General features: G+C 41.2%; 1 protein-coding gene across 4 annotated transcripts; it reads left to right on the plus strand.

Moving 5' to 3' along the window:
• Positions 1–26,569, plus strand: SLC15A1 (solute carrier family 15 member 1). Of its 4 annotated transcripts, none has more exons than XM_079314470.1 (23): positions 1–22; positions 4,192–4,211; positions 6,702–6,786; positions 6,870–7,011; positions 9,684–9,791; positions 9,958–10,057; positions 10,301–10,391; positions 12,302–12,385; positions 13,314–13,396; positions 15,811–15,897; positions 16,901–16,990; positions 18,122–18,166; positions 18,266–18,295; positions 18,417–18,505; positions 19,696–19,777; positions 20,526–20,651; positions 21,968–22,117; positions 22,527–22,576; positions 23,198–23,308; positions 23,466–23,562; positions 24,008–24,154; positions 24,980–25,087; positions 25,706–26,569. In XM_079314470.1, the coding sequence occupies exons 3-23, from the start codon at positions 6,780–6,782 to the stop codon at positions 25,892–25,894; spliced, it is 2,016 nt and encodes a 671-aa protein (XP_079170596.1). In that variant the 5' UTR covers positions 1–22; positions 4,192–4,211; positions 6,702–6,779; the 3' UTR covers positions 25,895–26,569. The 4 variants fall into 4 exon arrangements, with proteins under 4 accessions (XP_079170596.1, XP_079170595.1, XP_079170593.1 ...); XM_079314467.1 differs by lacking the exon at positions 1–22 and adding an exon at positions 1,100–1,192; XM_079314469.1 differs by lacking the exons at positions 1–22; positions 4,192–4,211 and adding an exon at positions 1,022–1,204.

Here is a 26,569-nt window from a genome sequence, read left to right on the forward strand (position 1 = left end):
AATGAACCTGTTCAGCAGCCAGGTAATTATTAAGTGCATGCCATAGAAAATATTATTGGATTGGTTGCATAAACTAGACTGTACCACTGTATCTTCAAGCCTCAAAGAAGGAGTTTATTCTTCTTTCAGAAAATTCTTTTTTGTCAATGTCTGCTAATATTTTACTGTTTCTGCATTCTGAGTTCATTCAAGTCTTAGTAAGATGTAGCTTCCCTTACCTACTCTTCTTGCCAGTCTCGTACTCCAACTCTTCTTCTCTTGCTAAACTTCTCACCCATTTATTTCACATACATGGCTCATTCGGGTACATACATGAAATGTACATCATGTTGTATTGATGTGCATTCTCCCAGCTTTCCCTAAGGCTAGGTGACACAAATGGCACATGGGAGAGACATCTGCTGCAGACCAACCAAGTGATGAGCAAAGTGGGTCAAAGAAACACAGACTCACTGAATGGCTTGGGTTTGAAGGGACCTTAGAGTTCTTCTAGTTCCAGCACCCTGCTTTGGCAGGGACACCTTCCACTAGACCAGATTGCTCGAAGCCCCTCCAGCCTGGCTTTGAACACTTCCAAGGATGCACCCGCATCTTCTTTGGACAACTTCTCAGGTGCATCAGTCCATGGGAGCTGCAGGGCAGAGATCATCAGAAAACAGAGGCAGCAGCAGTCTAGGAAATCTGTTTCCTAGGCTCGAGAGGAAGGAACAAGGCAGAAATGCTGCCCTCCACACAGCGTGTATTGCACTTACTTGCTCACTAAGTTTTCCATCGCGCCGTGGACACTGAAGGGACAGCGCGGAGCTGACAGCAGGGCACAGCGCTGGGCTCAGCTGATGGCACAGCTGATCCTGGCGGCGCAGAGCGGAGCCAGCCCCGAGCAGCGGGACAACGCTCCTTCGGCAGCCCTGAGGAGCGGGGGCGGCGGGGAGCGCCGGGCTCGGGCAAGACCAGGTGAGCCCGGGACGGCTCCGGCTCCCCGGCTGCGGCAGGGTGAGCCCGGGACAGCCCCAGCTCCCGGGACCCGCTCCCCGCCCCGACACCTGCCGGCGCCGCCCCGCAGCACCGGGCTCAGGCGGGGCCCCGCCGCCGCCCTTAAAGCCCGGCCGCCCCCGGCAGCTTCCTTCTCTCTTTCCGTGCCTTCCGTGCCTCCCAGCCCCGAGCGCTCGGCGGGACCGCGCCGCCGACATGGGTAGGTGTGGCGGTGCGGGACGGGGCAGCCGCGGGGGTGGCGGGGTGGCGGTGCCCGGCACGGCAGGGATGCTGTCCCGGCAGGAGCATCCCCCCAGCCGCTTCCCTGTGAGCCGACAGCATGGCCACGGCTGGCTCTGCTGCTCCGTGCCGGTCTGAGCAGGTCCCCGGGTCCCCTCGGGTCTCCCTCCTCGGGGCAGCTCTCCCTCTGGCAGCGCTATGTCCCGGTTTGTGCGGCTCTGCCCTGAAACCCGAGTGAGAGCCGAGAGATGGTGCATCTGTCTCTGTGAGCTCTGTGAGCCCAGCCCCTGGCCCGTAGGTTTATCCTACATTACACGTTTAAGGCATGTGGAGCTGGAGATCTGAGCAGGAGTTAGATATGGTGTTTCTTGCAAATGTCAGATAATGCTTTTTCATCGAGAGTGTTTGCCCAGGGTTGACCTAGTGTTTTTAAAATAAATAAAATAAACACAACTGGAAGATTCAGATAAGGGAAAATCCCGTTTATCTAATTAATCCTGAAGATTTTTCCTGTCTAAACAGGAACACTGAGTAGAAGAGGTACAAAAGCTACTTTTTTGTGATGTATCTCTCCATTGCCTTTTGTTGACCTTTGATCCCGCAGTGTCTGAGTACATTGGTGTCTCATAGCAAGAGCTGGGCTGAAGAAACCTTGTCCACACAGAGAAGGAACCTGAAATGCCCACTCTCCACCCCAAAAAGAAACCAACCCAAGAAAGTGCCATTGCATCTTCAGCAAGCAAATTTGTGTTGTGGGGACAAGCAACTGTAGTAATGAGCAGGCAGGCCATGTCAATGGTGCTGCCAGGTGTCTTGCTGGCTTGGTGAGCAACCAGGAAAATAGTGATAGCTCTGTGAAGAGAAAGAGATGGGGTGCAGCTGTGTCTGCTCATTTAATATCAGGCTTGCTGCTTTGTGGATTTGCTTGGTTAGTTTCTATGTTGGTGCTTTACTGGAATAGCAAGGTGTGAAGCAGGGACTCCTGGAAGGGGATGTCCTGACACTAGCAGCATCCTTGTGAAGAGCTGCTCCTGGCAGCAGAGGCAATGGGCTTGTCTGGATCCCAAGTCAGGTGTCAGGACTGTAGGCTTGCTCTGGAGCCAGAAACATCCTAGGTGTGTACAGATTTACTGTGGCCATGGACAGGAAGCATTTCATCCAGGCAGAGTTGCTGTATGGCTGCATGGAGCAAGGCAGTGTGCTCCCATCTTGTGTCATGGACTGCGAGCTGCAAGAGCTGCAGCATCCACATCTCTGACTGCAGGGAAGGAACCACACTGGTGGGAAAGGGTTGGAGCTGTAAGCCTGCCCCAGCTGACCTGCAAGGCTGGGAAGGAAAGAACAGCCCGCTGATAATTATTTAGATGTGGTGCTGAAGCCAAGAACGGGGTGGCTTGTTGATTTTACATGTCTTAAAAAATATTAAATGTCTTAAGGGAATACAAAGTGCACAACTGTTTAGAACTTTATATTGAAAAATGTGGAGCTCTTTGGTATTTTTTGGTGAAAATGAGCAGCTATGCAGGTCATTGTGTGTGGGGAAAGAATAAGAGAACATGAAGATTGCCCTGAAGAGGGAATGCTCCAACTAGCAATCTTCAGATTTATCACTGAAAATTATGTAAAAGGGTGGGTCTCTGTGCTTTGTAGGTCAAACCCTGGAGCTGCTTGACAGTGGAGTCCTCAGTTTAGGTGCCTGCATTGAAAGGTTGGCTTTAATGCTCTCTGGAGTTTCTCCAACCCTCTCTGTAAAACGAGAATAGAGGGGTAAAGTCAAAATGTTTAAAAGTAATAGTATTGGTATCCTTCAGTGTTCACGTGGGCTGTGGAAGGGACATTGCCAATAACTTTAATAACTGGTACACCTGCATGTGCCCTGAACTGGGTGTGTTAGCACTTTCAGAATATTGCTTGCTCTCTAGAAAAATACGTTGTTCTTAAATCACCTGCATAGTACTATTGTCTCTGTTGTGAAGGTACTTGTCCACAGGAGTGAAGGAAAGAATTGGAATAATTTATTTTAGTGATTTCTGAAGATGACTTGATTTAGTATTGTGTCAAATGCTATGGTGCTGCTGTCAGCTGTTTTCATCTGTTGTGAACTATGGACTAAATAATGATTTTCACAAACATATTTTTCTTATGGGCTGACTTGATTTACAAGCAGGGATTTCAAAGTTCACATCTCGTACTTGGTCTTATCTCAATGATAATGAGCCTGCTCATGTGGCTTCATGGAAAATGTTGACATCCGCTATGTGGGCACGAGCCCTTTATCTGACACAGTTAAAGTTCAGGCCTTCAAGCCTGTCTCCTGAGCTGAGGAAGCCCTGCAGGGCTCTACTTGGATTGTTGCCAGGGGTAGAGGGCCTGCCAAGAGCCCCTGGAAGTGAATTCATGGCTGCAAGCAGCTGTCTGCTCTTGCTGCCCTCAGCAGGACCCTGCTGTGCTTCCAGGTCTTTCCAGGTTAATATTCAGGTTATGGGAATGCCTGGTAAAGTGGATCACTCAGCAGGGGCTTTATATTCAGCCCTCTATAAATCCCTTTTCAGGACTTGACCTCCATCCCTGGCAGGACATCTAAAGTCTATTCTTCAGTCTTGACTTGCCTTTATGGTAACGTCCCCAAGACTGAGTTGTAACAGGACTCGTCATCTATGTGGCTGGTTTACCACCACCTTGAATGGTGTGTGGTGAGCAGCCATGGGATGCTTTGACTTGTCAGCCCTTCTGAGCTTCTCCTGAGAGTGTATGTGTTTATGCACACCCTGAAAAACCAAAGGTATCAAGGGAAGTTTTGCCTAATAACTATGAAAAGTCTGCCTTTAATAAACTGAAAATTTACTCACCCTGACCAGTACTGCTTTTATATTTCAAATATGTATTTAGAGTTGAACCTTTTTTGAATTTTCCATTGGTTTTAAAGGACCATTACTTATTAGTTGCCATTAATCTGTATTTTGGATTTTCTCTCCACAGGTGGAAAAACCGGCAAGTCGGTAAGTGTTACTTTACTTCATAAGAAGTTGCTCTACTGACTCTCTTTGGGTTACACTGTTTTGATAATCTTATCAGTGCCCAAAATAAAAATCACCCTATGAACATACAATAAATGTATAAAATAATGACTTATGGCCAACATGTGCAAAAGCAGCCTGGTAATTTATTAAATTCTAGCTAAGCATTCACTTGCTCTCCACCCTGATAAAATGTTTGAAGAGCCTTTGCTGACTGAGCAGATGTTGGTAGGGAAGAGATTGGTCCCTGGAGCCCATCCTTATTGAGGCTGAGTTATCATCATCCACTGCTCTTGAATCTTTGAACTGTTAACAACATGTGCCTCATGCACATGTCATTAACAACCCAAACTCTGCCTTTGCATTTCTTATCTTGCAAGGTTTCACTCCACAGACTTTTTCTCAGCTTAGTGGCTTCCTCAGCAGTCAAAGTCAAAGCTGTGCAGCAGGGTGGTGGCATCCCCAGGGCAGGGCAATTTTACAGAGGGTATTATAAAACACGACCTTCAGGTCACTTTTTGGTGGTGGATTTGGTGCTCCCTGACCAATGAGGGTTACAGCAGAAAAGGTTTTGACAGATTTTAGTGAGGTTTTGTTAAATTCTGGTGGAGATGGATCCCACCAGTTCCTGGGCCAGGACGGCTCTGTCTTTCTTTTCCTCTGTAGGCAGGGCAGACACAGGGAAATCTGCTTCAGGAGCAGACATTCTCTCCTCTCTGCCATGCCCAATTACAAGTCACACAGCCTGGGTTACTGTTTCTGTAACTAATTTAACAGTGCTGAACCAAAACTTCAGTGTGACTCTCCATCCCATGACCATTAGCATGGCTTAGGGGAATGCTGTGTGGAAGGGCACAGAGCATTCCTCTGTGTGAACTTCAGCCCACCAACACCTGTGTCCAAGCCAGGAGTAGCTGTCCAAACCTGCTGCCTTCAGCTGAAGGAAACTGGCGACTTCAAGTGAATTGTATCTAATTTTGGGATACATGTCAATAGTCTTCCTTTGGAGACAGCTCTTTCTGCCCATGGAAGAGGTGATAAATCAAGAATGACAAGTTGATATTTAGGACTCAAAATTTGTGTGCTCTAAAGCCAGAAGAGTCCCACCTGGCACTTGCCTCAGCTGAGGTTTGGTTCTTCCTGTGAAGCCTGCTTATCAAACCATGGATAGGGTATGCAATACCTACTTGGTTCTACAAACAACAAAGGTCAACGCTGTCCAGGCTGCTCAGGCATCCTCATGACAACCAACAATGCTCCTGCCACTCTCTTATTTTCATTTCTTTTGCAGGATTACCAAAAAAAGCCTGTTGTACAACCCAAGTCTCCAAGTGTTGTGTTGAGTTGTTTGTTGAGATTTTGCTGGACTAAACTGGCTCTCCAATTTACTTGTGTCAGGCATGATTTTCCTGTCTAAGGTTTTTTTTCTTTTCATCTGTAAAGTTAACTTATTCCTTTTCACATGAAATAAATATTAGTTTAATTCCTAAACCTTTGCAATTGAAACAATGCCATTTTTTAAGTAAACTTGAGCATGGAGAAGAACTGTTTTGCCTCTGGAATGTTCTGAAACATCTTTAAAATCCAATTCTTTCTTACAGGATTAAACCCACAAAAAAGATTAAAAGGGAGGGTTATGTTTAAATTGCATCCCCATTAATTTTAATAGAAATTTTATCATATATTCATTGAGTCCATTAAGACAAGTAGGTGATCAGAAATTAACCTTCCAGTTCTAGTGACCATATCAGATTTGTACCTAGTGTATGCTTTTTAGCAATTGTCTCGATGGAATGAACTGCATGATAATGACAGTGGACCTGTTGCAGCAGGTGAATGCAGGTGAATGCTCCTTGAATCATGCCAATTTAGGTTAGGAATAAACTCCATTCTACCATCTTATCTGAAGAAAGAAAGGAGTTTTTGTCAAGAGAGTACCTTTAAGAATAAGGAGTTTTCCTGGGAGATTTGTTTGAATGAAAAGTTTATTTGTTTTAATTATAGGTGCTTATGTAGCACCTAAAATAGCCCAAGCTTCTAACTGGTGTACTGCAGGGGTTTGGTGTTGAGCATTTTTGGTTGGTTTTGGGTTTAGATTTTTTATTTTTCCAAAAAATGTTGGAATTTTGCATATTTTTATATACCAATCAAGGTTGCTGTAGGGGTTACATACTGGAGACCTGAAATGTGCATAGTGCAACACTTGAAGGTCATTTCTAGCACTGCTAAAGGTCTCTTGCAAAGGGCAGATGAGAAGTGTGCGTACCTCTGGGGACCAAGAGAGGAAAATGAGAACTGACTCTTGGTTCAGGTAAACTGCTGTCATCCCACAGAAGCCTGGGCAGGTGCCAGACTCTGAGTACATACCCACTCCCTCTGAGTCCATGTTGAGCTTGCTTAAACTGTGGGTTGTAGTGAAGAGTGTCAGTCTGGGTTGCACAGCTCTGATCTCACATTGTCTCTTGCCTTCAGGTGCTCTGCTTTGGCTTCCCCTTGAGCATTTTCTTCATTGTCATCAATGAGTTCTGCGAGCGGTTCTCCTACTATGGCATGAAAGGTACTGCCCTTGTCTCCCTGTGCTGAGCAGTACCCAGGCCTTACTTGGGTTTGTAACCTGTTGTTTTGCTGTTCTTCCTACAGCTGTGCTCACTTTGTATTTCAAACGTTTCCTGCACTGGGAGGACAACTTTGCCACTGCCATCTATCACACATTTGTTGCTCTGTGTTACTTGACGCCGATCCTTGGAGCAATCATTGCAGACTCCTGGCTGGGAAAGTTTAAGTGAGTGCTTCCTCAGAAAGCAGCCAAAGATCTTGAAAGCTCACCTGAAATCAGTGTTACTTAAACCATCACCTAAAACTGCAGCTGTGAGCAACAGCTTCAGAGCTGGTGTTGACTGCTCCAGGACAGTTTGTTTTATTTCACCAAACCTTGAGGTTTTCATTGTTTCAGCTCAGACTTGAAACTGCACTGTGAATTAACAAATGTTCCAGTTCTGATAGGTGGTTAAGGGTGCTTTCCCAAAATGCTGCATGTTTTTCCTCTCACCTGGACAAAATGTAAGCAAAACTAAGGAAAGTAATCACCAAGCTATGAAAATAGGTACTGGGGATTATAATTACATAGGACAGCCTCTTTACCTATTGCAAGTGGCCACTGAAATAGTGAATTACTGTGTTATCTGGTGCTAACCAGGCCATAGAATAAGTTTTAAAATACTGTGATTTCCAAATTGACAGATCAGTGAGGGGTCTTACTTAGTAGCAAATCTTTCTCTAAATGATGCCTTCTGTGTCTTTAGCTGCATGCTAGTTGGTCAGTACCACTGAAGTGCTTTGAAATGTAGCAGATCATTTCCAACAGCTCCCTCTATTTTCTTGATGTTTTGATCCTAAAAGTGTTTACTTTGCATGAAAAAAAGACACAACAAAGATTTTATGGAGGGTTATGAGCCATGAACGTGAGCGGGCTTGCCAAAGGTCTCCCAGAGATGAGCGATGTGCTGTGCAGTCAGCTGTGCTGTCTTCTCCTGCTGTCAGGACAGCTCCTGTGTGCTCTGTGCAGCTGCTCTCAGCAGGGCAAACTCACTGCAAACAGCTGGATGTCTTACAGATTGCAGCCTAAAGATATTGTGCACTTGCTTGACTAGATGCTGTGGTGTATTTTTAAAGTTTATTTTGGCTTTTATAGTTAAGTCAAGGTGAAACTTTGCAGACCTTGCATCTCTTCTTTGGTTCTTGGATATGCCAGTCCCAAAACATAAGGCCCAGACCTTTAACAGGAGCTTAGGATGGCTTAAACAAGAGGAAAACATGCTTTAGGATACACCATAAGGCTTAACACCCTAAAATGCAGCAAGGTGTCATGAGGAAGACTTAAACAGGAAAAAAAATTCTATGATGTCAAGAGGAAGAGGAGGTTTTAAGCACTCTTGAGGGAGAGACTCCAGCCTTCCACAGTCCCTGTATTTTGTGCAATGTCTGTCAAGGAGCATGCTGGGACCTGCTCACATATTGTTGGATGTGAATTTCTTAGGGAAAATAGCACAGAAGTCACAGTTATTTTTCAATTATGTGCCATCAATGCAGTGCCATTTATATAAGTCTTTGCCGTGGGTTTATAAGCCTCACAAATAAAACCCAGAAGTTTCTCTCCTCATCAGCTCAGGTTCAACTTCAATTGGAAACTTTTCCCCAACTAGTTAGGCAATTAACTCTATGGAAGCTCTATTTTAAAAAAACCAAAAAACATTTAATTGTATCTATTAAATCCCGTATCTGTTAAACAGCAGAGGCCTTGTTGCCCCACTTTATAGACTTTTCCCCTCTGCTAAAGGTAAGAGCAATTTAAAGTCAGGGAAACCTTGTTTTAAAGTGAGGGGAACTCAATCAATGCCCCTCTTGTGTCAGGCTGCTGCTCCAAGCTTGCTGTGAGGATCTCTTGCCTGTGTCAAATAGTTGGATTGTTCTAGGTCTTTAACCATTGTCCTTCATTCTCCTGCCTTGCACTGGGTTTGGGACTAGTCCTGAAAGCTGGGTTTTTAAATAATTTCACATCACTGCATTGTTTTTCTCCTGCTTTTCCTCCAAACTGGAGACCTGTGTCTGTGCCTCTTGAAAGGAGTTTAACACAAGGACACAAGTGAACATGGGTTAAACTATAGTCTCATCCTTAAGGTCCCACAAAGTTGAAATGATTTCACATGATTTTACTTACAGAAAAGAAGATTGGACCCTACAGCCAGGGTGTGAGAGCTGGTGATTGTGCAGTGCTATTAACATAGGCACCTCCTGGCAGAGGAAGTCAGGATGAAAGTCTGCAGCCTGCACTATTCAGTGCTGCTCCCACTTAGATCTGAATGCAAAAATGTTGGTACACTTACAGCCAAGAGAGTGGGAGTATAGAGTTGTTGTTCACAACAGCATTTCAGTGGAATTTTCATGTTTGAAGCAGATTTTTGATTTTTCCTTTTTCTTTACTCCTGAAACTGAAATATAAATTAACATAGTGAATGTTTAATGATACTTCAATCAGTGTAAATTGCAGATTTTAGTTTTGCAGCATAGTCCATTTGATCATCAGCATATAAAAAATATGAAAATGGCATCTTTGAGTTGGTCATTAAAAAGGCAACCACTGAAGATATTTAAGTATTTCTTGTGACCTAGTGATACCTATAGAATCTGGTTTTTATCTTGCCTTGCTTAATTAATTAAAGACTACCCATAATAATAATAATGATAATAAAAATAATATAAATACTCTGGCAGTGGAGTGTGGCCAGATTTTTGTAGTAGCTCCTGACAAGTTCAGTCCATAACTTACTGTATCTGTTAGTTGTTTTATTTACCAGGAATCTTTAAAGTAAGCTAAAATCTGCATTAGCTGTGTAATTGTCTGTGTGCAATTGTGGTCACAGATCTAAGAAAATGTATCTCCTCTCTTGGCAACAGGACCATTCTCTACCTGTCCATTGTCTATGCTATTGGGCAGGCAGTGCTGTCTGTGGGCTCCATAAGTGAACTGACGGGTGCCTCTGCCAGTAATCTAGCACCAAACATGTGAGTAGCCTCATACATGTTTGCTTTTTTCCCCAGGCTGGTGAAGGATGGGAAAACTTAAATTTATGTTACTTGAATTTCAAATGTCTTTCAACCAGCCTATTATGTATGCTGTAAGAAATAACACAAAATGATTTTTTTGGTTTTCTTTTCTCTTTTGTTCCAGTGCTCTGTCAATGATTGGCTTGATCCTTATTGCCCTTGGTACTGGTGGGATCAAACCTTGTGTGTCAGCATTTGGTGGAGATCAGTTTGAAGAAGATCAGGTGAAAGAGTCTTTCAGATTTTCTTTTATACAGATATTCTAACTAATGTTTGACTATTATAGTACTCTAGTATTATACATGTTTAGACAGGTGCATCACTGCAGGGTTTTCCTGAGAGCTGAAGAAGGAGCTAGTTAGTTATTTGTCTTGAACTTTGAAACCAAAGGTGCTGATTTTTTGATCTAGGTTCATCAATGTGGTTGTGGCTAAGCTTTTCTAAACATCTTTCTTTTTTTACTGTAGGAAAGGCAAAGAGGCACCTTCTTCTCTCTCTTTTATTTGTCCATTAATGCTGGAAGTCTCTTATCTACTCTAATCACTCCAATTCTCAGAGGTAAGGTCACATGTTTGTTGGCAATTGTTAAACACCAGAAAAGGAATGTTGGATTGCAGTCCAGTTAGGTATTATTAATTAATAATTTAATTAATTCAATTAATTTAATTAATTAAAGTTCTCTTCTCTGACACACTGGAATTATCCAGCAAATACTCTTCAGTGTGTCATCCATCTTCTCAGAGGTGAGGTACTGTCAAAAACAAGCCAGTTGAAAACCTTAATTGTCTTTAGGATCAGAAATACAAGATCTGAAAAGACATGCTGGAGCTAACAGCTTGTATGTGGAATGTGTGTTTTAATTCCACAAAGGTACAAAAGTGTCTCTTCTTCCAGTACCTTTATCACACTAGAAAGAGTTGTATTTCTGCCTGAGAAAGAGAGGGGGGAGAGAGCCTTCTCCTCTGGAAGTGTGCCCGTGCTAAGTAGAAAAGCAACTATGCATGTAGAAATATATTTATCAGTGTGAGAAGGTAAATAATCTTTCATATTGTTAAGTAAGAGAGTTATGTTCTCTTTTGCTTGTAAAGAATAGCATGTCCTAAACAAAACCCAGCAATTTGCTAATCTATATGCATATGGATGTGGCAAGCTTGCACAGATGGTGCTGTATGGATGCACTTGCCAGCAGCTTCAGAAGGCTGCTTTTCTCAAAAGCAAGGAAATTCTGGAATAACCCAAAAGCATTGGGCTGAACTTCTGGCCTTTGGATTTCTTGACTGGAAAAGATTCTGTAGAAGAATTTTAGATATTTGCTTAATGCAAATTCTATCCTTTCCCAATAAAGGAAGTAGAGATGCATAAGGCACAGGATGTAGTTTAGTTTCTTGCTGATACAGGGTGGAAAATACCTTGGGAAAAAAATGACAGATTGAGTTGAGGGAAGCGATAAACTGTTACGTCCTGTGAAAGTTTAACCAGAAGACTAATATAACTAAGTCAAAACATTAATTATCTGCAAGTTAATTTTTTTTTTCCTAACCATACTCTCTAATTCTCCTCTTAGAAGAAGCATGGTGAAGAATGTGATAATTTTGTTTAGTCTTCCGTTTTATACTGCCAGTAGCTATGTATGTACTTGGAGCATCCCTTTAGGATGTGTGATTGAAGTGGGTAGAACCAAATTTATGACTAATGCCAAGGAGGGGAGGGGGTTGGTGATTGTGATTTTTTTCCAACAAACTACATTTACATTACTAGCATCTTTGTTTATGAACTTAGCCCAAAACTTTTGTAATCTAGTTCCTTTCTCACTAAGGACATGCTTTTGACCCTTCTAGTGTAATTCTTCGTGTCTCAGTATAAAACTAGATGCAAATTTCCTGTGAGGAGATCCTGGGAGGCATTAGGCTGTTTGGTCTGGAGAAGAGAAGGCAAAGGGGCACTTTGATAAAGTATAAAAAATACCTGATGGGAAAGAATGAAGAGGATGGAGCCAGACCTTCCTCAGTGGTACCCAGTGTCAGGTCAAGGGGCAATGGGCACAAACTGAAACACAGAAGGTTCCCGCTGAACATCAGGAAACACTTTTTCACTCTGAGGGTGACCAAGAATTGGCACAAGCTGCCCAGAGAGGTTGTGGAGTGGCGTCTCCATCCATGGAGACACTCAAAAGCCATCTGGACTCAGTCCTAGACAATTGCTTCCAGGTAGCCCTAGTTGAGCAGGGCACTTTGCCTGGATGATGCCCAGAGGTCCCTTCCAGCCTCAACTGTTCTGTGATACATAATTCCCCTTTCCAGTAATGAAAGATAGGTTAGATACTGATCCTCCACTCTGAGGAGGTCAGCAGACAGGTTTGTCATTCCCCCATGAGTTAACAATGAATGCAAAGAACAGAAACCATAAGGAAAACACCAGCAGTACTGACTGGAACTTTTATTTACTTTCTTATTTACTTTTTGCTTCAGCTACCGAATGTGGCATCCATACCAAACAGGAATGTTACCCACTTGCTTTTGGAGTTCCTGCTATCCTCATGGCTGTTGCCTTGGGTAGGTGAATGTCTTGCCATCCTGTTGCCTCAGTAATTAGATAATAACAATCTCAGAATAATGAATGTGTGGTAGAAATCTCCAGGCATTGACCTCTAATTCCTGATCATTTCTGCAATTTCTGACTTAAATTTTTTCTGGGGTAGGGAGGTGGGTGGGATTAATCTGAAGCACTCACTTTTACAGAAGAGACTCGTTTACCAGGAGAGTCAGATGGGCATCAGGTGAGGCATGAATATGTCTTTGAATTCTGTGCATTATGTAAATTACTGTCTATGTTTCTTGAATTGCTGGTGTGTACAAACACATCATTTGAAAGTAGGGTGGGAACTCTCAGAAAATTTGTGTTTTGGACATTATCTCTAGTCCTGGATGGTAAACTGTATGAGGTAATTGTCCCTGCACTGGAGAAGCCCCTTACTTGATATGTCAGTGCTTCTCAAGGACAGATCACTCCCTAAGCCTTGCTGTTGACCAAGAAATGGGGTGCCATTATGTACTGCAGTATTCCTCATAGTCCTTGTCCTTTGAGCCCACCCAGCTACCAGTGGTCTCTCCTTGCCCATCAGCCCAGCCCAGGTTGGAGGGTGGCTGTGGGGGTTTGCCTGGCCCTGTCCCTACAGCAAGGCCAGAGCTAAAGTCCTACATGGCCCTTGTTTTGACCATTCCTCAATTGAGCTAACCTCCCACTAAGCACTGAATATAAGAGTTTTCAGATTTAATTTTTTGTCTTGAATAGAAGAAATCTGCTGATATTAATTTGATTGGTCTTACTGTATGATACCATGTGAATAGGCAGTTGCATTGCTTCTTAGGAGGTTTATTCCCACCCTGATTAACTCCTTGACTTACAGTTTCCATACCAAATTATTTTCTTCTTTTTTAATTTAATCCTGAGTTGATTTTGGTTTCTGTTTGCATATTGTAGTTGTGTTCATAATTGGAAGCAAAATGTACAAGAAAATTAAACCACAAGGAAATATAATGCTTGAAGTTTCCAAATGTGTTGGAGTAAGTACTGCTTGCATTCCCCAAACCCCTGGAAGCAATTCTTAAAGCTGTTCTGTAAATGTGCCTAAATCAGAAATCTGTCTTAATATGAGGAAAGTTTCTGAAGCTTTTAAATTTATTACAGAAGGCTTCTTACTGACACCTCCAGATTTAGACTGCCTTTTTATGCATATCTTGATTTATATGTGGATTAATACACATAGGAATGAAATAAGCTGTCAGTGTTATGTAAAACCTTGTCTCAACTTTCGGGAATTATTCTTTCTGCATTTGTGTACCTTTATGCAGAAAAAGACAAACATGCCTTGAGCTAAGTCAAGAGCAGACTTACTAGTACATCTTATCAGCAAAAACTTATTACTTATTAAAAGAATATTATTTACAACACAGAGGTTTATTGATCCCCACTGTGTTAAGGAAGATCAGAAGGGTTGCACATCAGTATAATCCTGCCAGGAAAGGAGTGGAATCTACATTAAGAGCATAGCATGTCCCAGCTTTGCAGTGCCTCAACTTTGAGATCACGTTAATTTACATAGGAGTTTCTTCATTCTCCCTTGTTATGGTTTGGCATTGGGCAAACTCCAGGCACCCATGAGAGTAGTTTGGTTGGCTTTTTTTGCTACAGTTGGGAAAAAAAACCAAAACACTCCAAGGGCAAAGCAGGTTCAAATCTAAAGGTATAAAATAAATTTGCTATCAACAGAGTCATAAGAGGACAATGAGAAGAAAAATAAGCTTTTAAAATACCTTTCCCTGCCCCTCCCTCCTCCTCACTATCAGCACAGGAAGACAGGGTGTGGGGGTCTTGGTCAGTTCATCATTTGAGATCTTTTTGTGTTCGCTCTGAGAGGAGTCTTTTTTCTGCTATGCCCTGGGACCCTTCCCATGGGCAAACAGTTATTCCAAAATTGTAGTGGCATGGGTCACTCATATATGGGGAGCAGTCTTTTAAGGATAGGCTGCTCTAGTTTGGCAGCAAGGGCTCTCTCTATCTCTGGGAGCAGGGGCCCTTGCTCTCTTTTCAGATCTCCCACCAGACCACAGCTTTCTCTAACATTCACCTGCTCCAGCGTAAGCACTTTCTCCATGGGCTGTAAGTGGATCTCTGGGTCTTGTGGATTTCATGCATTACAAGGGCACAGTTTGTTTTACCATAGTCCCTACCATGGCTTGCAAAGGAATCTGGGCTCTGATGCTTAAAGCACTTCCTTCACCTCTTTCCACTGACCTTAGTGTCACCATGTTTTTTAGCTCATGTCCTTACTCCATTCTCTCCTTTGACTAGAAGGAAAACTGTTGCTTGTAGGTACCATTGTCAACAAGTTGGAGTAATTAAAAAATTGTAAGAACCCAGAGCACAGAGAATTTCATCTTGTCTAGTGTTGGGGAATCGCTTGTCATGCTTCTGCTGTTGGCCGGCTTGTGCCGCCGCTGCTGTGCTTGTGCTGGCAGCCACCACAGTGCTGGTGCTGTGTAATGTCTCTCTTCATGTGGGATGCCAGGAGGACAAGCTGCTGTCACTGTCCCTGCCCTTGTGCCTGCAGCAGGGTTAGTTAGGGGTGGCTAGGCAGGGTCCATGCCGAGCCTGAGTATCACTGTGGGCAGCACCGACACAGCACCTCCCCACCTCTGGGGAAAAAACTGTGCCTGCACTCTTTCAGTTTTCTTCTTGAATGTGTTATCACAGAGGAGTTACCAACCTCTCAAATTGGGCCAGCAGCGTGTCCATCTTCAGAGCCATCAAAGATTGGCTCTGTCAGACATGGTGGAAGCTGTGGCACTCCCCCACTACCAAAAAATCAGGCCATGCCAAATAAGCACATTCCTACAGATCTGCCAGCTTTATACAATCCAGCCTATTGCCTATCTTGTAAGCACTGTCAAAACCAAATCTCTGTAAGTGACTTTAGCCATTGCTTAAAGTGCTGCTCTTAAGGCCCAGCTTAGCCGTGCATATTATTCCATGCAGAAAATCTTAGGAGTTCTTTGGGATTGCATTTGTGTATATTCAATGTCAAGATGTGAGACATATCTACAAGATGGAGCTTCTTTCTCATAGTAAAATGTATTCCTACAGCCATTCAGCTCTGTAAACCTGTGCATATGCCATTACTTATTGTACATAGTAAATCTGAAGAATGCAGATCTTCCAGCTCCTAACAGAAACCCATGTTGAGAGAGACTGTTCTGAGCTGTTTGGTCCACCTAACCCCAAGTGCATGCTCTGCTGGATATGCAGTGTGAGGCCTCAATAACAACATTCCCCTAGATAATTGGAGTCGTTAATAGAAATCAAGTTACCTTTAGACACCTCTAAACACAAGCAGCCAGGAGCATCATCTCTAATGACAGAACAGTTTATAGTTTTAAATATTTGTAGCACCATTAAAGATAATTCCTTCTCTCCTCAGTTTGCCATCAAAAACAGGTTCCGGCACCGCAGCAAGGAGTTTCCCAAGAGAGAGCACTGGCTGGACTGGGCGAGTGAGAAGTATGATGTAAGTGCCAGGGGAGCCTTGTGTGCTGTGAAAACCACTGACCCTCAGCTTCTCTCTGTCTGCTCTGATCCATTGCTTCATGCACTGGCCAAATAGTTTTAGGCCTCTCCATCATCCAGTAGCTGATCTGACCAAACCTCAGTGCTCTCCTGGCATTGCAGGTTATCACCTCAGCTCCTGTGGGAGAAGCAGAGCTGTGTGACTCAATACTCTGAGTAATCATAGGCTGTCCAGGGAAATTCAAGGGAGATTTAAAAATTTTAAAAAAGGCTTTCCCTTGCCAAACAAATATGAACACTTAAGTTTTTTGGTTAGGAAAATAGCAAGCATTACCTTTCCTTCTCTACTTCCTGTATCTCATGGCTGCAGAGGGGAAAAGGGAAATGATGTTGCCTGTCATGATTAATGCACAGGGCCATAATACTTGTCTTGGTATATAACATCAGAATTATGTTTTGGAATTTGAGTTTAAGTGGGTAAACACTGCATCCCCTCCAGCCTCAGTACAATTTCTTATCACAACTCTCAAAGCCTTGTATCCCATAGTTTCCAACTTGTCTCTTGCCTACTATCCACTCTGCCCTGTTGCCAATGGCAGCACAAGCCTTAGCCTATTACCTTTATTTTCCTTTTGCCTGTATGCTTTGTCCTTATGTGAAATTCCTCAGTTGCCTATCATTCAAATGTCCCTTTCCTAGAAAAATAACGTGGCAAAAAGTGTTGAATCTCATGCTGCCATCAGTGCACATGCAGAGACCCAAGTCTCTCTGGTATCAGTCACCTTTAACCAGCAGCCCTTCCCACACACATAAGCAGACTTTGAACTATTTTAACAGAAATCATCAGATGTACCTATAACATGCGAAGTTGAATGTGTAGGTAAACATTACATGATGGGTTTTTACCTGTTGCTGTGATGTGAGTAGCAGTCTGAAACCCTTTTTTTTTTTTCTTCTTCCTTTTTTTTAATCAATTCCCCTTGTGTAATTTTTATTTTCTGCAGAAACGACTGATTGCTCAGACAAAGATGGTGTTGAGGGTGCTTTTCCTTTACATCCCTCTTCCTATGTTCTGGGCAGTTTTTGACCAGCAGGTAAAGTAGAAATTGTTTGGTTTGGTAATTAGCACTGTACCATGTCAATCTACATACTCTGGGGTCACCAGACAGAAAAGGTGCCTATGACAGTGTGGAAAAACAAATTCTTTATCCTGGTTTTATTGCAAAAGGGTAGTCACTGAGCCATATCAGTACAAGATGATCTGTAGCTGGGGCAATCTCAGTTTATCTGAGTACACCCAGGGCAGATTCAATGACTGAGGCCTCTACAAATCTTGTATCAGCCTGGGACTCAGGGGATGAACAGTAATTTAAAGCCTTCTTAGTGCTAATGTTTCTTCAGTTGTCAGGTGAAATTTAGGGTCCTGGTGTAAATGCGCTGGAGAACCAGGGTTTAAAGTATCTGGATGCCAGTTTGCTTAATCACACTTTGTTATAAATACCTTACACCTTCAAGCCTGTAGTTCCCATTGATTTGGTGGACTGGGTGCTCAAGACTCACAAAAGCAACATTCATAGTTAAGCACTGAAGTGTGAATTTAGGAAGATGCATGAGAGAACCAGAGTTTGCAAACCTTATCCAAGTCAGATGGTAGGAAGTTTGGTCCAGACAGCTCTGCTGTGAAATTCAGAGCTCAGTACCCATCCCATGGGTAATATCTCGGACAGTGCTGTGTCCTGGGTGGCCGAAGGCTCACACCACAGATGGAGTGGTATTGTTCTGCTCTCATCCTGGGCTCAGGCCTCAAGTCTGCCCTGCTTGTCCCAGCTACAGGCAGGTTTTTGGGGCAGAGGGCTCCAGGCAGGTCAAGCCCAGCTTGTCTGCTGGCTCTGGGCTGTGTGAAGGAAGGATGGATGAGTGGGATGTGCAGGCTGTCCCAAGGTGGCTTCTGTGCACAGCACATGGCAGTGCCCTGCACAGGATGGTCCTGCCCTCTCTCCAGCTGATTTCTGCACCTAAGTTATATTCTGCTGTATCTTACAAAACAAGTAAATGAAGGGGAGTGGACCATAAGGCTCACTTTGTTCAAAGGTTTATATTGCAGAGTAAGAATACTAACATAGCAAGCTAGCTATGTGTTACATGTCCTTTCCAACAGTTCACTTATGAAAACAACTCAAAAGAAACTTTTACTGTGACATCTAATTTTTTCTTCTCTTATTAAGGGGTCAAGATGGACACTGCAAGCCACAGCAATGAATGGAGATTTTGTAGGTTACTTTTTATTCATTTTTCCTTTAATTAACACTTTTGAACTGATTTTATTTGTTTACACAACATTAAAAGCTATTTCTTTTTTTCTTCATTAGGGTTTTCAAGTTCAACCAGACCAAATGCAGGTGCGTTAATTTTCTATCTGCCAATTTCAGGTTTTTCTGAAATATTATATACCAATTGCTCTTATTTATAAAGAGCACTTTGAAAAATACTTACTTTTTCTCTCATGTTTATCTTCCTCAGATTGTGAATCCAATCCTGATTGTTATAATGGTCCCAATTGTAGATTCTGTGCTTTATCCTTTAATCAAGAAATGCAAGCTGAATTTTACGTAAGTTGATGTAATTATCTTACTTGAACAGATGCTCATTTTAGTTATTTGTTTTACTGGCTCTTCCAGCCTTAATGTAACAAGAGCAACCATTCAGCTAAGGATGAAAAAAAAAGTGTATTTAAAATGGTTTAATATTTTAAAGAAATTAAAATATAAAAAGGTCAGAATACTGCAAATGGTATGTAGAGGCATCACAAATTAGAAGAGGAGACTCTAATAGAAGAGTAACAATGTCTTTCAGTTAAGGACAATATCTTTTGATTGCAATAGAGATTATCTTGATTGTTGTCCATATTCCCTATGTCTACCCCTTCTCCTTTCTGAAGATTAGGAGGTAGAAATACAACACACATCCTTAGCATTTGTCATGTTTTGGGCTCAAAAGCAACTGAGACACAAAAATTTCCCCTTGTGCCTCAGCTGGGAGTCTGGCTCAGTGAGTACTTCTAGGTGGAGCTTTGGGGGCATTACATATTATTTTTCAATTTTGGTAATGAAGTGGCTAGCAGTTGCAAGAGTGCTTCGAGAGGCAGAAGAGATTACAGTTCCTAAAACAATTTTCTGAGAGCTAAGGTGCAATGCTGTTTTTCCTTATAGCTGTGAAAAATCTAGGGTGTGTGCTGTGCTGGAAACACTGTCATTCATTTGTGGATATTCTACACTGGATAAATGATGCCACAAATTAAATACGTACCTAAATCTGTCCTTACAGCTTAACTGCATGCCAGTAGATGTCTCCTAATTCAACAAATTTCCCTGACGGCTTTTGTTCAGTCGTATTTTAAAATAGCAATATGGAGACAAGTTGTTACTCTTTTTTTAAAGGCATATCTTCTTGTCTCTTTCTTGTTTTACAGCTCACAGCTGTATTGGATTGGGTTTTTTCCTGCAAAACCAGATATTTTTTCAGGAACCTAATAATCATGGTCAGTCAATGTTTGAGCCCAGTAGATGCAGAGTAACAGGTTATTAAGATGCTGCAGGAAAGATGTATTTCCTGATAGCATAACTATGAACTGAGAGGTACCCAGCTTAGCAGAACACTTTCTGTAATAACATCAGCCCTTCAAATGGTGATAATGTGGTAGCTGTGGCCATTTGAGTTTTCCAGAGCAGAAAGAAAAAACAAGCAGCTGAAGCTTTGAATTGGCACTTCTTGTAAATCTCTCGTGTCTTCTGCTGTATAGGCCCCTGAAGAAGATGACTGTGGGGATGTTCCTTGCCTCTTTGGCTTTTGTTGCTGCTGCCCTTGTGCAAGTGCAAATAGATGTAAGTTCAGCCACCTGCAGGTATTTTCTATTAATATTTAATTGTTATTTCAGGAAAAAAGGGTGCTTTTAAGTGGAAAATTAACCAAGACTCTTAAATTTTGAGCCAATCATCTAAGCATAGAAGTAGAGGGAGGAGAAATATATTGCAATATTGTGGTTAGCATAGTAAAATTTTCTAGCAACAAACACCATCCTGCAGAACATCACATTGCAATTAATACAAATCATACATGAAAGGCAACCTCAATCTTTAAACTGAGAAGAAAAGCTGAAAACCAGGCATTTGCTTGGCCTACCAGAGGGCTGCTTTGTATGTTCAACCTCTTCTGATATTTAGACTCGAGGTGAACTGTTACAGTCTGGGAAGCATCATCACAGCAGCAGCAAAGATGACATTGGTTGAAAGAAGGATTTGTCTCCCATAACCTTGCTTGCCCCAAAGGGAGGTGCCATCCTTGGACTTGCTAAAGCTTTCCCTTGTAGCTGGGATATTGCAACACCTCTGGGTGATGATCTACTGCATCCCAAAGACTAAACAGCTATCTAGAGGTATCTGTTGTGAATGAGAGACTCCTTTCCTAAGGCAGCTTGTGAGACCATTAAAAAAACCTGATTTAAGTTTCATCTGCCAGACAATCACAGATCAGCAGGCAAATGCTGGTCTTCAACATGAAGTAATAAAGATTATAGTAATTTTTCCATGTGCCTTAGGGAACTGATTTTACTTTTTTTTTTCTGTCCTATAGAAAACTTACCCAGTTTTCCCTGCAGCTGGGCAAACTCAAATCAAATTAATCAATGTGGGTGAAATTCCTGCAACAGTTCAGTTCCAGCCTCAATCTGACAGTGTGTATATAGCACCTAAAAGTGAGGTAAGTAAGGACAGATGTGAAATATTAAAAAATAATTAAAATTATTTAGGCTAAAAAAAAATTCTAATGGAGTAAGTCAGAGTCATTCTTAACTAATGGCTCAAAATTGATTATTTTCTAGGACTTTGTTACTCTATTAATGTTAATGGTTTCCCTTTCTTTTGTATTGTGGAATGAATTGTTACTAAAAGCACAGTGACTGAAGAAATGGTAACTATGTCAATATTTGAAGTATCACTACTTTGTTTTGACAAGAGTAGGTTTTTTCCCAAGAAACTTTTGTAAACTAAACAGTGACTTGGAACAGTGACTTGGAAAATTTCTCTCTTGTTTAAAAGGTTCCATTTCCCAAAAGCAGCTCCTTCCTTCAGTAAATGTGCATTCAGCTCTAGTGAGTCACTGTTATTACTGTGAGGGATGATTTACCTGAACAGGAAACTTCTTCTGTGGTTACATCACACATTAAGCTTCAGATTTTGCTGCCAAAGAGCTTTTTCAGGTTCTAATCCAGCATAGCATTGGTAGTTCTACTGACAGCAAAATATGGTGGCTCTGATGGGTGTTTTTGATAAGGAATCTTAGAAAGTGTGTTCTCTGATAGCCTGCAGTTCTGTTTCCCTTTAAGAGGAGAGATCCTACCACTAACTCCTCCAGATTTGCCTCACATGGAAACAGAGTTGTGAGGAGAAGATAAGGGCACCCAAACTGTGTCCTGACAGGGAATTGATGTAACCATGGTATATAGCTGAAAATGGAAGGTATAGAATGCTCTGTACCCTACTGTAGACATTTCATCATCCAGATGTGGATTATAAAGCAGTTTGATAATCCTATAAAACAAAGGGCCTATTTTAGTATATCATTAACATGTTTATTAATAGCTTAAGTATTTTATATTGATTAAATGTGTTTTGAATATTTAAAATGTAATTTCTACTTTTTAGAAAATACTGCATTGCATCTTATGCTAGTGCTGCCTCTGTGGCTAAATAGAATTTTACTTGGTGGTTATGGTAAACCTGATTTATCTGGAGCAAGAAACAGGAAAATAAAACAGCTGTTCCTTAATGCTTGTGGGAAGCCCATGTAACTTTAAAGCATGTGTAACAAATTAAATTAATAGAAAATAATGATCAAATGGAATTAATGTTTGATGTAGAAAACAGAAAGAAAATGAAAGTTAGGGGATGTTCATGATATCCGGCACTTCAGAAGGAACGTGTAACTTCTGACCCTCCCCAGAGTCTGTAACATTCCTTCAAAAGTCTAGATAAGTATGCAGTTGCACAGAAATCCATGGCAATTTGTCTTTGTAGAGTGGCTACATGATATATGAGACTTCTAAGCTGCAATCTGCACACATAAGTGCTGCAATTCTAAATAAAACAGTGACTTTGGATTTGCTAGAGAAAGAACGCTACACTTTGGCATTTACATGGGATTCACCAAACATCAGTTCTAATTTGGTAAGTCTGCTTATTTCTAAAGATATAAATTAATGTTTTGACAACTATCTATGTGGTATGTGTGAAGCTGAGAGGACAAACTCTGAATAGCTTTTGTCCTTGTCCTGTTTTCTGTCTCTCCTTGTCTCTGCTGTACTAGTTAAGCCTGGTGAGGTGCAGAGAGTACACCAGGATGTCCTTTGAAAAAAAATTACCAATTTGTTATGTACCTCAACAACTACCCTTTCCCCAAGACTTAGGTGTGTGGTCATACACTGTTTTCTAGCAGATGTACTAGATGTGATAGTAAAGAGGAAGGTCTGGAGCCCTGCTCTGAAGCCTCTGTTAACTGGCACTTCTGGGTAGTAGTGCATATTTAAGCTGTTCTCTGATGCCAATGACATATTTTGATAATGGTCTCTTCCACCAGATATGGGACAACATCACATCAAAACCAGAAAATGGGAAAAGTCTTGTCAGGTAGAGGTTTTTTTGTGTCTAAATTTTGACTTTTGACTGTGTGACTCTCTCTTCAATCTGTCTTTGGGTAGACTCTTATTGTTGAAGTATAGTTTTCAATACTGTAGGAATTCACTGTTTGCTGGACACGTTGCTTGATGTTTTAGGGGATGGGATAACTTCTGAGTCATGACCCACTTTTCTTGCACAGGTTTAGGCATAATTTAGCTAAAATTGGAAGTGTATGCTTTGTTCCATTGCCTATACTTTTTTTATTGGACAAATGGCATGGATTACATATCTATACCTCCTTTTAAATCTCAGATAAGAGGTATCTTCCTACTTCTCCCCTCCCTGCTTTTCTTCTACATCTCCCCCTTGCAGATGCATTATCTACATGTTATAGTAGTGGCTTGCTTTTGATGTTCCCCTAAGGCAGTAGGCTGATGGGGGTCTCACTGGCTTTTTGTGTTAGCTATATTTCTAGGAGGTTTACAATTCTTTCCAAAATGTTAATTGATTTTTTTTTTTAAAGGCCTTAAATGGGATACTTGTGCTGCCAATATATAATTAAAAGTAAACCCTGTATTCTTTGACTTATGGATGTTTAATGTAGTATTTAATCACTCTTCCATTTTAAAGGTTCATTAACAGTTTGAATAATACTGTCAATGTTACTATGGGGGACAAGGATTTTGGAATACTGGATCCTCTTTCTGTCACTAATTACAGTTTTGTTCCAAAACCAGACAGGTAAGCATTTTCCTTTATTCTAATTTAATCTCCTAGACATACTTGTCCTTGGGAAAAGGGCACAGAGATTTTTTTATTTTTTTTTTTTAATATGTAATACACACAATTTATGACACCTGTGGTCTGAGCTGTGGGGTTTGGGTTTTTTCTTTTTCAGGTCATATACCATTAGTGTTTCAACACCTGAGGCTGCTTGTACAGCTGATTCAAGGAAATTTGGATATGGCAGTGCCTATACCATTTCACTTGATTATGTGAGTTGCCACTCTTGTTGGATGGACAATATAGTATTACTTTCCATGTTGACGCTTTAATTTAAAAAAAAACTTGTAGAATTATTCCTCTAATCTTTAATAATTTATATTATAGAATTCTGGTATTTTAAACAAGATATAAAGCCATTGTTAACTATAAAAATTATGGTTATGATAATATCATAATGCAAGAATTCATGATCACCAGTAATGGCCTTAAATATTTAGCCCTGTTAGACACTACAGGTTTGCACAGAGTCTTCTGTAAAAAAGCTACACTTTATAACTAGGTATGCAGTGCTTCATGTGCAAGCATATTTGTTATTATATGTGCATCATAGTTGTTATTTACTCTGAACTTTCTATATGATTATAGAACTGCTTAGGATGCCCTAACTGTACACACTCATTATTACTGTTCCTAACATGCTGTTTTAATTTCCAGTGTGTTGCAAATCAACTTAGCATAACATACTTTGACGATATTGCACCAAATACAGTCCATATGGCTTGGCAGATCCCTCAGTATTTTCTTCTGACATGTGCAGAAGTGTTGTTCTCTGTCACTGGGCTGGAGTTTTCCTACTCCCAGGTTGGTATTCTTCCTGTGTAAAGAATCTTGGTGCAAGTTAAGATCTTCCATGATCTATTGTTTTTAAGTGGTGGTTCTGTGCTGCTGCTTTGATCAGCTATGTCCCTCACACCTCCTACAAGGATTGCATAGGCTGATGCAAGTTGGCCCTGTTTCACTAGGATTTGGTGTTTTCCATGAAGCTATGCTGCATTATATAAATTGAAGGCTTGACTACCAGTCCTCAAATTTCCCTCTGACATGTGACTTTCCACTGAAAATAAGTGCAACTGTACTGCTGCTGTTAAACCAAATTGGAGAGCTCTCAAATATAAAATGAGGAAGTACTGGCACTATCTCCACTCCAGTTTACTCCATACAGCCTTTTTGTTAGCCTTTTATTAGTGTTTAGTTATACACTTTTAATTCCTGACTCCAGTTTATTAGCTTGTGTGTATTTCTTCTCTTCATTCTGGATTTAGAAACTGAAGTGATGGAAATGTTGTAAGGTGTGATTTGCTAGGTGATATGTCATGTCATATGTGCCATGTATTACTGAGATGTAAAATGCAGTTGTTAGTTGCTCAGTGTGTGTAAAGTAAAAGGTGTTATATTTAGTGTGATAGTAGTCTCTTGCTCCTCAAAGCCTTCTCCAGACCTGTTTAGCTCTCTAGCAATTTTTAATGTCAACAAGTAAATAAACAAAAAGCCTCAACCACCACCAAAACCTACCAAACCAAGAAATCATCTTCCGTGCAGAGAAACTGTTCATTGTAAGGTAAAGAATGTAGCAAATTAATCAGAAAATAAGTGGTACTACCAAAACTTAAATGTCTGTCTCTACAGGCCCCATCTAACATGAAGTCAGTGCTGCAGGCAGGGTGGCTGCTGACTGTGGCTGTTGGTAACATAATTGTCCTTATCGTGGCTGGGGCATCCACAATTGACAAGCAGGTAAGCATGCAAGGAGTAGATGTGCTATTATATTACACTGTGAGAGAGAGTTGTTAGTGGAGCTCTGTAATGAATTTAAATGGCTCTCTCAGAGAGGGAAGGGCTTGTGTCTGAAACAGCTCTGGCAGCCTCCAGTGTCAGCTAAATTAAATCAGAAGTGCATGAAACAGAGATGTTGAGGCTTTTCAGGTAGAGCTTCTGGTCTTGATTTCTGCCCACATTTGTGGTCACTAGGTAAGCTGTAAAAAAAATTAAGTGGAAGCAGAATCAGTGTTAGCCTGGTTTAGAGTGAGATTTTCTGACCAAAAGGAAGGGGCTGAGTTGCCTTCTTAATCTTTCATTTAGTTCCTCCAGGAAGAGGATGTTGCAGAATTTTTCAGCATTCACAGATTTTTTTGTCTTTTCAGTGAAGATATTCTATCTAAAAAAGCCTCAATTCTGGGTTGCTTTAATATTTATTGTATGCATTAATACTTAGTCCTGTAAGCCATATGATACTTGTTATGTATACTCAGTTTCACATTCTGAATTTACTTCCTGAATATACTAAAATGGTGTAATACTCTTGACAAATGATTATTGATGATAAATTCTGCTTTTTTTGCTTTTTTTTTACAGTGGGCAGAGTATGTGCTGTTTGCTGCTCTGCTGTTAGTAGTTTGCATCATTTTTGCTATCATGGCTTCTTTTTATACCTATATTGATCCAAATGAGGTTGAAGCACAGTTCAATGAGAAAGAAAAGGAAGAACACAAGAAGGATCAAGATGACAAAGAAAAGGAAGCTGAAGCTGATTCTCGAATGTAAAAGCTGTATTCAAGGACTGTTTGTAAATCATGGAAATACCATTCACTCTCCTGCAGTCAGAGGAATCAGGGTATCAGTAATAACACTTCTGGATTATGTCTTGTGGGAGACACTAAGCAAACTGTTTTAACTCAAAGTGCAGCCTCTCTAGGGAAGCAATAGGAAAATACTAGTCGCTCTCTTGTACTGAATGTGATATCCTGAAGAAACTCCAGCAGAATTTGCACTCTTAATGTACCTCAATCTTACATATTATAGCATTAGAATATTGAAATTAGACTTGAACTATTGAACCCTTTGAAAAGATATATTTTTGTACTGTATTTCAATTTTATATCATGAAAGAAACAAGACTTCTCAAGAAACAGCAATTGAAGCCAAGCTCTCTGCATGATCTCTGTAGCATCACTGTTACTTGAAAACAGCAGGTCACATGTGCCTTAAATTCTTTTGTGCTTCCTTAGAGATAATGGGAGCAAAGCTCTGGCAGTGATCAGATTAAAATGTTGTCTGTGTTCCAAGTGGCAATAACTTGAATGTGCACTGTAATATAATGCTTTATCTGCCTGTTAACTATCCATTTAACTCCTGTTATGTCTTTAATCAATATTAGAAGTCTGCACTCAGGAAAACTGATAACAGCAAATGACCTTTGGAACAAGCAAGAGCAATAAA

This window comes from Erithacus rubecula, assembly GCF_903797595.1.
Source record: "Erithacus rubecula genome assembly, chromosome: 1".
Classification (NCBI taxonomy): Eukaryota; Metazoa; Chordata; class Aves; order Passeriformes; family Muscicapidae; genus Erithacus; species Erithacus rubecula.

Excerpts from the sequence above, each read along its gene's own strand:
- SLC15A1 (XM_079314467.1), top strand. Across the intron at positions 18,296-18,416 it reads TTCAACCAGACCAAATGCAG|ATTGTGAATCCAATCCTGAT; the intron begins GTGCGTTAATTT and ends TATCTTCCTCAG. Across the intron at positions 19,778-20,525 it reads TTGTGCAAGTGCAAATAGAT|AAAACTTACCCAGTTTTCCC; the intron begins GTAAGTTCAGCC and ends TCTGTCCTATAG.